This window comes from Prunus mume, linkage group LG4 (assembly GCF_029339155.1).
Source record: "Prunus mume cultivar Tortuosa linkage group LG4, ASM2933915v1, whole genome shotgun sequence".
Taxonomy (NCBI): Eukaryota; Viridiplantae; Streptophyta; class Magnoliopsida; order Rosales; family Rosaceae; genus Prunus; species Prunus mume.
In genome coordinates this window covers 18,092,624-18,105,360 of record NC_142701.1, presented here as the reverse complement: position 1 = coordinate 18,105,360, position 12,737 = coordinate 18,092,624, and the positions used below count along the sequence as shown (strand labels likewise).

Sequence of the window (12,737 nt, the reverse complement as noted above, 5' to 3'; positions counted from 1 at the left end):
CAGGTCCAGCTGGCAATTTTTCATTTGAAATTTGTTTGGCTGATTTTGATGGGTTATGTTAGGGTACCCGGTAGGGAGATTACATTTTATATACAATCTCTTTAATAAAGGTGGAACCCATCAACATAATGAGTCCCATAATTATTAAAATGATATACTGGCTGTGTGGTTCGTGGAAATTGCAACAATACTCGGTGTTTTGGGACATACAAGAACAAAGGTTTTTCACGTTCTAGATTAATAGATTTCTTGAAAACTATTTAATTTTGTTTTGTTGGAAAAAACAGTTTAATTTACCAACCTCACATTAGTTTATAGAAGAAAAATAAATTAAAGTTTATTATTTAAAAGATGAAAAAGCTAAACCACAAAGTGTGGTTCGGTTGATAAATCACATTCAGGTGAATTATCTGCTTTAATGGTTGAATCTTATTAAAAGCACTTTGTGGTCAAATCCAATTTGAGGGATTAATCCAACCTTTTCGGTGTGAGGACACCTCGTGATAATATATATATATATATATATATATAAATGAAGATAAAAAAGCTAACTATTAATCTAGAACCTACGAAACTTTGTAGTAGTTCATTTGAAATATTTTTGGATGGTTTTGCATTTCTGTATCTAAGAGTAAATTTGGAATGTGGCATTTTTTTTTAATTACTTTTTTTTATTTTTGGTCTAATTTTTTATTATAAATAATACAAGAGATGGCGAATGTACAAAGGGAAATGTAGTAACTCCTTTTCTATTGCATAGATCCATTTTGTTTTTGTTTGTAATTTTATTGTTAGCCTTTGAGATGAGTTAGTGAAGTAATAATGGCATAAAATACTGGTTTAATGATTCTATAGTGTTCAATAATTTCATGTGAGGGAGTTGAGATAATCTCAAGTCTCTAACATAGAACGAAGTTTGTATGATTCAATAATTTAATATACATTCGAGCTAAGATGTTGGTGTGTTTAATATTATTTTTTTAAGAATTGAAGAGTTGATGCCACATTAATACAATAACTATGTATTAAATATAAAATATTAACATATAATAAAAGTTAATAAAAAAGTGTTTGAACGTAAATTTACGTGTGAGTAGAATACAAGTGACATAAATTGAATGGAAAAGCCAAGGAGTGAAGAAGGAATACTAGTGTGTGTTTAATAGTATTTTCGTAAGTGTATTTTTTCCTTAATACAAAACCCAAATAGAAGTTGTTAGCGTCATTTGCCAACAAATAAAAACTTGTTAAATCTTTGGTGGTGGTGGTGTTGTTTGATTATTTAATCCTTATACTTACATCACAAGGAAAGCATGTAGTCGCTGTGCTCTTGCTCTGCAGCTGCATTTCCTTGATCATCACTGACAGTGACACCATAAAAAAAATGACTTCTCATCCCTCCATTTCAACCCTTCTCCCACTCAATCCCTCATTTCATCTCTGAAATGGAACCTTCCTTTTGAGCTACTGGGGCCTTCACTTCTTCTCCTTGGTTTAGCTGCCTTGGTCTGTTCAAGTGCTGGGTTTTCTTTGGAAGATTGATGTATTCGCTCTTTCCAGGTTTGGTTACTGCCCTGCTGGATCTGTGAGCTATATTTTAGTGTTTCTTTGTTGGGGATTTTTTTTTTCCCTGGGTTGTTTTCTGCTCTTTCCTATTTGTTTTGTTTTTTGTGTTGGTTTTAATCTATTGCATTTTAGTAACTCCCTTTCATCTTCATCTTCCTGCATGCTTCTTCTTTTCTATCTAGAGCTGGGTTGTGATTCTCTTTGAGTCTACCTCACTACCTCTGTGCGCTTCTGATTTATAGGTTTAGGCTTTAGCAATGGAGCTTACAGAATTTATCTTGCTTGCTTTCTGGGTATTGGGATTGTTAAAAATAGGCGCCTAAGACACCCCATCAATCTATTTTGCAGACCAGCCCTCTTTCCGCATCGTCTACTCTCTGACAAACATCCACATTTCACCACCTTCTATTGCATGTAGCATCACGTTGGCACTAGCATTTTCGTGGCTGCTCTCACTGCTGTGCTCCTTCTTTGCACCATTTGTTTGTGCCCTTTTGGTTTGACTGTACAGTCCTTAGTGCCCTATTTTGGTTGTTGTCATTTTGTAGTAGTTTTCTTTTATTGTAATTGCTGACCTTCTCTATTGAGTCCTTGATTTCACTTCTATTATGTTTTGGTTTGCAGATGACAATGAGCAATTCAAACATCATAGATTTATGCAGTGATGATGAAATGGGTCGGTCAAATATTAAAAAATGTAGAAGGGAGATTGAACCTGGTTTTGATTCTGCATCTGCACCCTCAGTATGTCCAACACCAATTTCTCGGCAATTTTGGAAAGCTGGATACTACGAAATAGAGCAGGGACAGAGGTGCAAAGCCGCAAACCAATGTAAGTGTTTTCACTGCTTGTAATGTATCAATTACGCTGTGTGTTTTGATTCCTTACTGTGATTTAAACATCACACTACCTTATTCCGATTGCGACCCTTGCTTGAATGGACATGCTTACTTGTTTAAGAAGTCAAAATTCCTTTTTGGCGTTTGTATCAATTAACCACAATTGGGGTTTTAAAGCTGCTTGACTGGACTATGAAGATATGAAAAGTGGTAAATTCATTGGTGTATCAAATTTCAGTATTGCCTCCTCTTGAATGGTTGATGTTGACCTGTTGAAAACATGCCGCCCTGCGTGAAATGGGCTAGAAACTGATTACAATAGAAAAAGTGCAGAACCCGTGTCTGAAAGATAGAGTTGGTTGCATGTCTACATGAAAGTTCCTGTTATGAGTTCCTACTTTTCTGATTTTCATTAGACCATTCTATGTCATCTTTGGTTTACAGATGGAAAAAACCATATGCGCATACACCCTATGTTCCTTCACTCAAATGCCACTTCACATAAGTGGGCTTTTGGAGGTATGCTCAAGTTTTGGTTCCCCTTTTCTTCTTTCTGCATTGTGTTCTTTGCGCTCTTTCTGATAAGTTGTTTGCAGCCATGGCAGAGTTGCTTGACAATGCAGTTGATGAGGTAATTTCCAAAACTCCCTTACCTTTATCATTCTGATTCCTCTGGTTTTTCCCTTGAAAAATGCTCATTTCCGAAAAGCCCTTAAGCAGAATACCATCATTGAGATAGAAATGGCCCATTACTAGAAATCCAACAACATTGTGCTGAAGTTCATTTTTGCATTGGAAATGTTTTTAAAAAAAAATATTTGTTTCCTGATGTGGACAAAATACGTTTTCTCTCTGTGGTGTCAACTCTAGATATTAAATTACTGTTATAAATCTGAGAAATAGGAAGAGCTTGGATTCATGGATAGTAAGGTTTTAGATTTGTTTGGTTTATCTTTCTAAGACTTTAGAAATAGTGTTGTTCTTAAGGTTAAGTGATATTTAGGAGACAAAATTCCATCAGCTCCAGGAGATGTGGAAGGGGAGACAAATTTTAGATGTGTTGCCATTGAGGTGATGAGGAGTTTAGGTAGAACAAAAGCAGGGATTTTTTTTAAAGATTGGTTTTGACAAACCTACAACTACCATTCAAAATAAGGTTGATTTTGAGACGAACCCGGGTGGGATTCAAATGTGACTGATGGAGACTCAAGTCTAGGCCCTTGGAATGGAAAGTCATTTCACTAGGCATTAGTTCCTTTTCATCTCATCTATATTCTGTGTGTGGGAATACACGGAATAAATTGATTGGGGAATCACCCTTTTGGTCATTCATTCATTCTCATCTTTCTAGGCTATCATCCATTCATAATGTATCAATTTCTAGTATGCTTGTCTCTTCTTCTTTTTCAATAGGTTGGAATTTGAATTTCAGTTGAATTTTAAGCGTTTGTCTTGTTTACCTCTGTTGTGCCCTGATAAAATTATGCTATATATTATTGCTTATAAAAAAATCTATAACAAAAGATTCTTTGGTGTTCTCTCTCTCGGAGCATGCTTATTTATCGTATCTTTGAGTCTGTCTAACTTGTTTGTGTGGACTAGGTACAAAACGGAGCTACTTTTGTTAGCATAGACAAGATCTCTACCCCACGGTATGGGACTCCAGCTTTGCTAATTCGAGGTTGGCCTACCAATCTTTTTATCTTTTTTCTAGTAACATCTGGACCAGGATAACATCTCATATGAACTTTTGGCTTCTGAAACATGATAATTGACAACAAAAAGATGATGGCGGCGGAATGGACCCTGACTCTATAAGGCGCTGTATGAGCTTTGGGTTTTCAGATAAGAAATCAAAGTTTACCATTGGACAATGTATATATTTTACTTTGGTCATTGAATCTTGTGCATGATTTGTTTTCTTCTTATGTTAATTAGGATCCTTTTAGCCTTTCAGATGGAAATGGATTCAAGACTAGCTCTATGAGACTAGGAGCAGATGTTATTGTCTTCAGTCGCCACTTGAAATCAAGGTCTGGCCCAAGAACATATTATTTCACATATTCTGCTTGTAGTATGTTTCCTTATTATTAAAGAACTACTGTTAGTATGTGTGTGTGTGTGTGTGTGTGTGTGTGAGAGAGAGAGAGAGAGAGAGAGAGAGAGAGAGATGAAAGTTCAAGACCATACAAACAGAGTAGTTGGCAGCTCTTTTTTCTTTGGACAAGAAATGAATTGGCAGCTTCATTTACTAATGGAGATAACAGTTAGGATATAACCTCTTTCTAAAATGAGAGATAATACTTGTTTTTGTTTTTAGCCATTTAAACTATCAATATATTATGTTAAATGCATTAGGTTTTGTTTGAATTGGTGTATAACCTTCTCAGGTCACTGACTCAAAGTGTTGGACTCCTTTCCTATACATTTTTGAGGTGGATGGGCTACAACAACGTAGTTGTACCAATGGTGAGTTTGATTTCATAGCATCCTTTTATATGTGCTAAATATCTTTTGCAAGTTCACCCAAACTAAAAGGTAATATCCATGCCAAATTGTGGAGTCTACAATAGGTGAACTTGCTGTTTAAGTGTCCTGTCTGAAAGTTAAAAAATGGCCTACTTGAACATGGCCAGAATTACAAGGACTTCCACCTTGAAGACTAAAAAATTAGCAGAGTGGATGTGATGCAGAGTCAATAAGGGAAAAGAGATAAACTTGATTCCCAAATTAACCACATATCCCTAAAATTGTGGTTCTCATAATTCTCTATCAAGATGATCACAACCTAGCGAGAGTATTTGGTTTTGTATTGGCTTTGATCAATTTTGTCATATGAAAAGATAAATTTTGTAAGGCTTCAACATATGCTATCACTTTATTAGGGCAGGGACCTTGTAATGCCATCTTGGGTTCACTTATCAGTGTGAAATGCTGTGAGTCGATTTTTAATGTTGTTTTTTTGCTTAACCCAAATGGAATTCACTAATGTGCCTTTGATAGTATTTTCAGTTCCTTTAACAGTCCCTTTTTATAGGAATCTAATAACTATTTAACTCAGAACTCACGGTGGGTCTTCCCATTACTACAGGTGGATTATGAGTTTAACTCATCAGCTAGAACGTTCGGGCCCTTAATTCCACATGATGAAGATAATTTTTCTTCTAACCTGACCATGCTGTTGCAGTGGTCTCCTTATTCAACGGAAGACGAGTTGCTGAAGCAAGTAAGCCTGCAAAAATAATTTTGCATTAATCTTAGCGTAAACTTTGCCTCATGACAAGGACTCTTGCATTCCTATGTGTTGCTTCCCTAAAGTACATACAGTTCTTTATTAATGAGGTGATTTGGACCCTAAATGAAGTGTTAAAAATAAGAGTCTTATTTATTATGGCAAACAATTGATTATGTGTAATTGGCCCTTGATCAAGTGTGTGCACATATCCTTACATGCATACACACATCCTTACATGTGTACATTATACACCTACATGCATTCATGCAGACATGATATGCACATAAGTATATATAAACATATTTGATTTATTAACCCAATTGTCAGTTTGATGATATAGGGGATCATGGAACAAAAGTTGTCATTTACAATCTTTGGTTAAATGATGATGGGGAGATGGAACTAGATTTTGATTCAGATCCTGAGGTTCTGTTCATCCCTCTGCTTCATTTCGTTCACTTTTGAATCAAATTGGATACGTTACTACTGTAATCTTATTCTTGCAGGATATTTGTATTAACGGTGACAAAACTGGCAGAATGAAACCAATTCAGTATGTTGCTAACCTATATCAGCACTCTCTCCGTGTAAGTATGGAGTTCACATTTTGAAGTTGACTATTAAAATAAGTTTGTCTTCATTAAATCATGGTCTGGTTTCATGCTCCACAGGCATATGCATCAATCCTGTATAGGCAGCTACCACAGTACTTTAGAATAATTTTGCGTGGACGAGATATTGAGTACCATAATATTGCCGAGGATCTCAAATATGTTCAGTTTATCAAGTATATGCCACAATTTGATGGAAACCTGGAGGTTTGTGCAGTCTACAATTCCACAATGCCTACGTCCATGCTAATTTTTAGCTACTACTAATTGCACCCTGTAATTTATAAGACACATCCAACTTTATTGTGTCACATCAGTTTTCTCCTTGCCTTTCTGTGTTATTGCCTGGTTGACTGATACTTATCAATAAATGACCGACTAGAAGAAATACTCAAGTTCCGTAAGTCATTATGAATTATCTCTATAGTCTACTTGGAGGCCTTAAGATGAAGCAAATTAAACGGACTGCATTTTTTCTTCTAACTACTAGAGACAACATGACCATGAATAATAGAGTATTATCATGATGAAGTCGTCTGAATTTTATTTGTAGTAAAACCATGTCTGAAGAGTAGTTATGTCTTGAAATGATAACTATAGATCGAAAAGTGCGCCTCTGTTCAGAAAAAGCTTGTATGATGATCAATAACCCCATCTGATCCTGTTCACCCCAAATGTGTTTGTGCAAGTGCATGCTGTCTTTAAGTGGTGTGCGCCTGTGTTTTGTTAGTATCCAGTTGCTGTATTATAGTTGATTGCTTCATTGTTCAGGTTGAAATTATTACCGCAATAGGGTTTTTGAAGGAAGCACCACATGCTAATACTCATGGTTTTAATATCTACCATCGGAATCGTCTGATACTGGTAATTTTCTTCTCTTACATTGTTAAACAGTTTATCTATAAAATTAATTCACTAACCTTTTCGCTAACATCTTACATAGTGAAAAGTGTTGCTAATTCATGAGTAATGAACTGCACCAATTATACAGTATTATTAAAGTTAACTATGTACTTCTGCTACATATATTTTGCAACACCCATAGAACCCATAGTTATTTTGTCTAAGGCTCTGCTGTTGTTGCCTTCAATATGCAGTCTAGATATTTTAAACTATGTTTGTCAAATGTCATGGGATGGATTTCTGTTTGCAAATTTGTGAAGAATGAATGAAACTATAATTTGATATGTTTTTTACGTAACTTTTATTAATCGAATTCCAGAACTTATATAGACAAGGGTTATGTGTACAGTGCATGTGATCTTGTTCCTCACTCCTAGAAAAAAAAAAAAATAATAATACTTGTTCGCCACTTATGCTTTTCTTATTTATTTATTTTTGGCAGCCATTTTGGCGTGCAGTTAGATGTTCAAACGGTACTGGAAGAGGAGTTGTCGGTGAGAACTCCGGACTGCACTTATCTAGGCTAGTTCAAACAGTTGTATATGGTTGATGATTTATTATGTGATAGTATTACTATTTTTGTAGGTGTCCTGGAACCAGATTTTATTCAGCCTACTCACAACAAGCAAGATTTTGAGAAAACTTCCCTCTTCCAAAAGCTTGAAGATCGTTTAAAGCAAATGACAGTGGAGTACTGGTGAGCTACCTCTTACATGCTTTATTTTTATACAAATTTATAAATAAACTCAATACTAGACATATATATATATATATAACTTTTTGGGTGTGTTTATATGGGTTTTGAGTTGTTAATTGGGTTTTGAGTGTGTTTAAATATTTAAATAGTGCTTGGGTTTTTTTATAATTTCAACCCCCATTTTGGAGTGAAACTCTCATATTTTTAATCTTAAGATATATATATATATATATATATATATATTTTCATGGACATGAATTTTTTTAAATCGGTTGTTGAGTTGAGTTGCTTTAAAGAGTATTAAATTATAAATATAGTATTACCATTGTTGGGCTTTTTCCAGTTCTTGGGCTTAGGCCTCACAATGTTTAAAAGAAAAACCCCATTTTGCCTAAACATATCATTACCCAAATCACATTTTAATACTATTGTCTAAGACCCAAACCCAAAACCCAAAACCAGATCATTGTCTAAGAAGTAGTTAACCTAAAGTCGCAGACATAAATGAAACTGTGCGTTTCAGTACAAGAAGCACTATACTGAACAAGCAACAACGACGTTTTTGAAGAATTAAAAAGGGTTTTCTTCTTCTTATCTCTGTAAAAATTGACTCGTACAATTACTTGTAATAATTTCCGGTTTGACTTATTTTTCTGTTGTACCTTGGCAGGGACAAACATTGCAAACTGATTGGTTATCAGCAAGTTAAAAAAACTCCATCGACAACGACAACATTACCTTCTTCCGCAACTCAGAATTGTGTGGACCAAGACCAACCTTTGTTACTGAATCATGGTTCCCAATATGAAAGCTCAAACTCAAGAGCAGGTTTGATCAAAAAGAGGAAGGATCCTCTTGATCCTCCACTGAAACTACAACATGCAAAAAGGCACATGGGATCATCCTGTGGAACTGATGTTCCAGTGCATTAGTGAACAGGTTTACTTCTATATTCTCAAATTTGGTTTCAAAACATATCTCTGCTGCTCTGTCACTCTGTTTGGCTTCACTAGGTTAATGTTGGATGCTTATTATACATTCCTTGATGCATTTTTTTGGTAGCCTGAAAATAGCGTTGAGGGCATGATGCAAGTTTCACAGAAGATGCTTCTGATGCAAGAAAACAAAAGGCTTCGGTCACGGTAAGTACAAAAGCAATATCGGTTGCTCACCATTTGCGTAATTATCCACACATTATAATTGTTTTGGAATTTCTCACGTGTCCTGTTGCTTCCAGGCTGCTCGCATTGGAGAAAATGGTGCAAGAACTTGATTTGAAGGTAGGTCTGCGAGCAACTCTGTGTGTGTGTGGAGAAAATATACATCAGGTTTTTACCTGATTTTGTAGTTAATATAGTTAGCCTTTTAATCAACATGATATTACAATTGGTGCAGGTGCAACAACTGAAGGATGAACAAAAGAATGTACTTCTCTCTCTCTCTCTCTCTCTCAAAAAAGAAAAGAAAAAAGAGACTGATATCAGATTTTTACCTGATTTGGTAGTTGACATAGTTATAGTCTTTAATCATGATGAAGTTATAATTGGTGCAGGTGGAACAACATGCAGGTGAACTAGAGAATGAACTGACACAGCTGACACAGACGTTGTTTGAATCATGCAAATGGAATATATACGAGCAGCACGTTTGCTAGACAAAGGAAGATAAAACATTTCATTCCTTTGTATTAAAATCTTTTGCCCATACTCCATAGGTAACTGGAAATTACATTAACCTTAACCTTTTTAAGGGGGGTAGATTACATAGCACGTCATACCATGAACACAAGAAGATGGCAAGTAGACTTGTATTGTTGCAGAATCTCTCCCTTAATGAAAATTTTCTGTTTATATTGATCGGCATTCGTCAGTATGGTATTGGTAGATTCTCTTCTTTCTCATCGTATGCAAGAGAGACAAAAATACTTCAAAGGCAAGTCTATTTCCCGGTGATACGAAAAATGTATAATGACATGTTAACTTCTAGATGGCTAGCATTTCAAAACGTACAAGTTCTAAAAGATCATAAATCTCAGCTAACTGACAGTGAGATGTGTCTTCTGAATAAAAACAGTGGACTTCATTTTTCACCTCTACCCAACTACAGCCACCACTCTTCTTCAATCCCCTGTCCTTCATTAATCTCCTAATATTCAGAACATCAACCCATCTTCCAGCTGAAGCATAAATATTTGACAACATTACATACTCTGCAGAGTTTTTTTCTACTAATTCCCAAAGCTTCTTAGCTGTCCTTTCTGCTATCTCCTCATTTTTATGTTTAGTACACCCACTCAATAGAGCTGACCATGCATTGGTTTCAGGTTCGAATGGCATGGATTTTAAAAGCTCTTCAGCTTCTACAAGGAGTCCTGATCGGGACAGTATATCCACCACGCAGGTGTAGTGTTTTCCCTTTGGCTTTGTACCATAAACAGCCTCCATTGAATTAAAGTACTGCAATCCATCATCAACTAAGCCAGTGTGAGAACAAGCGAAAAGAACCGATAAAAGCATGAGCTCGTTAGGAGCAACAATTGAAGTTCTATTAATTTCCTCAAACAAAAGCAGAGATTCCTCAGCAAAACCATTTTCTGCTAACCCCTGAATCATCACAGTCCAACTGACTTCATTCTTCTCAGGCATCCGATCGAATACCTTCTTGGAGCTCTCAATATCCCCGGATTTCGCATACATATCAACGAGGGCTGTGCCGACAAAAACATCATACTGGGTTCCATGTTTAATTGCTTTTCCGTGGAGGTTCTTTCCTTTCTCTAACGAGGCTATGCTCGCACAACCACTGAGCACACTTGAGAAGGTGGATGTGTTTGGAGTTTCTCCACACAAAGCATCTCATTAAATACTTCAAATACCTTATCAAATTCTTTGTTCTCTAAGTAACCTCCGACCATAGTATTCCACGACACATTGTTCGGTGCAGGTATGCTATCAAACAACACCTTAGCTTCTTCCATTTGTCCATTCAGACAATACCCACCAACCATAGAATTCCATGAGACCACACTCTTCTCCAACATTGAGTCAAATGCCAAGCGGCCCTCCTTAGTTTTTCCACATTTACAGTACAAGTCAACAAGAGAACTACTGATGAAGACATCTTTCTCATATCCAATTTTTACAACATGTGCATGGATGTTCATTCCCACTCGCAAATCCTCGAGGGTAGCCAGCGCACTAAGAATGATAGCCAAACAGGACCTATTTGGGACGAACCCATTGCGGGACATCTCAAGAAAGAGCTTCAATGCTTCTTCAGGATGTCCACTCTGACTGTACCTCGCAATCATTGCACTCCAAGAAACTTCATTTCTTTCTGGCATCTCATCAAAGATTCGACGCGCTTCTCTCAAGTCCCCCATCCCAACATACATATCTAGGATTGCAGTCCAAGAGACAACATCTTTCTTTTCCATTTGATCAAATATTCTCCTGGCCAGAGCCTTTTCGCCCATCTTCAAACACAAAGTAATTAAGGAATTAGAAACTGATATATTGTGTTCAAAGCCAGTCTTAACAATCAACCCCAAAACACTCATCCCCAAACCAATTTCCCCAAACCCTGCACAAGCTCTCAAAACAGAAGTAAATGTAACATCATTAGGCCTGACCCCAGAATCAAGTAGCTTCAGAAAAAGCTTCAGGGCTTCAGCATTCAACCCATTCTGCACCAACCCATTAATTGCCGCGGTCCAAGAAACCACATTATGAAATGGATTTCTCTCAAAGTACCACATTGACTCATCCACTCTTCCATACCTCATCAAACCCGATATTAAGGCAGTCCAAGAAACCGCGTCTCTCTCAGGCATTTCGTCAAACAAGCGGCGAGCTTGATCAAGATTTCCCCACTGAATGTTGGCATTAATCAAGCAATTATGCACAGTAGGATCAAACCCATCAAACCCCTTAACGATCTCACTAACTTGAGCAGATTTTCTTGAGTCCAGGTACATAATTAGAAGCCTAATGGCTATATATCTCTCTGATGAAAGACCCATCTTGATCAAATGGTTATGAAGGACCATTCCCTCATTGATGAGCCTATTTTCGGTGAGGTTCTTCAAGAGAGACCCACATTTTTGTACGTAAGTTTTGAAATCTTTGCTTGGGCTGGCGGCGAAGAGGGTTTTGAATTTGATGGCACTCCGTCTCATACTGCGCGCGCGAGCTATTTAAATTAGCTGCCTACATATACATTTTCACAGTCAAAGAAGAAAAAAAACATAAGAGAAGCCTCAGACCATGCTTGACGTGGTTGTGTTGGTATTACGACACGTGGCTTTCAAGCCTGAATGATTTTGAAGGTTGTGCTGGTATTCTCAGTTAATTTTGTCGTCGTTATATGATGGGAGGCTAATTCTACTTTATTGAAGAATTCAAATGAGGATTTGGTCTCATACAAATTGCCTCTCCAACTCGATTCTTGTCGGTACTGTCGACACGAATATCATTTGAAAGGATATTTCGTTAATCGTCTTTCTTTCACTTTCGAAAATCAATTGGGTTGTTTGTTTTTATTTGTAATAGGTCAACAATATAGAGATGGTAGGCAAGCAGAGAAAATCCAAGTAGAGAATTCAAACCCAATTAAGATGCTCAATTCAATGCAAATTTGGCACCATCTAATCTCTCAATGCATATCTAGCTACCTTGGTTTGGGTTACGAGTTTAAAACCATCCCCAGTTGAGACCTGAGCTGAAATTGTAGCATCTTGATTCAACTGATAGGAAAAGATATGAGCCTCTCGCATAATTTGGGTGGGTAAGGGTAACCCTCATTTTGACAGCAAGACACCGAGAATTTAAGGCCGTCGACAAACGTCCTTGTAGTGGATTTTGGGTGGGTAAGGGTAACCCTCTCA

The 12,737-nt window shown here is 36.7% G+C and overlaps 2 protein-coding genes across 2 annotated transcripts; one reads left to right on the top strand and one right to left on the bottom strand.

Annotated features, from left to right (window-relative positions):
- The first annotated feature begins 1,201 nt into the window (after positions 1-1,201).
- Positions 1,202-9,708, top strand: LOC103329825 (protein MICRORCHIDIA 6-like). The gene is given in 21 exon segments (XM_008232346.2): positions 1,202-1,560; positions 2,191-2,398; positions 2,851-2,925; positions 3,003-3,037; positions 4,009-4,087; positions 4,192-4,281; positions 4,364-4,439; positions 4,797-4,875; positions 5,498-5,632; positions 5,969-6,067; positions 6,148-6,228; positions 6,313-6,459; positions 7,024-7,116; positions 7,598-7,649; positions 7,741-7,852; positions 8,523-8,729; positions 8,731-8,791; positions 8,915-8,994; positions 9,090-9,132; positions 9,248-9,277; positions 9,405-9,708. Coding segments are annotated over 20 exon segments (1,878 nt in total). The 5' UTR covers positions 1,202-1,560; positions 2,191-2,196; the 3' UTR covers positions 9,507-9,708.
- Positions 9,499-12,643, bottom strand: LOC103330165 (pentatricopeptide repeat-containing protein At2g13600-like). Its single transcript, XM_008232718.2, is given in 2 exon segments — positions 9,499-10,700; positions 10,703-12,643. Coding segments are annotated over 2 exon segments (2,193 nt in total). The 5' UTR covers positions 12,030-12,643; the 3' UTR covers positions 9,499-9,834.
- Between the last annotated feature and the right edge of the window lie 94 nt (positions 12,644-12,737).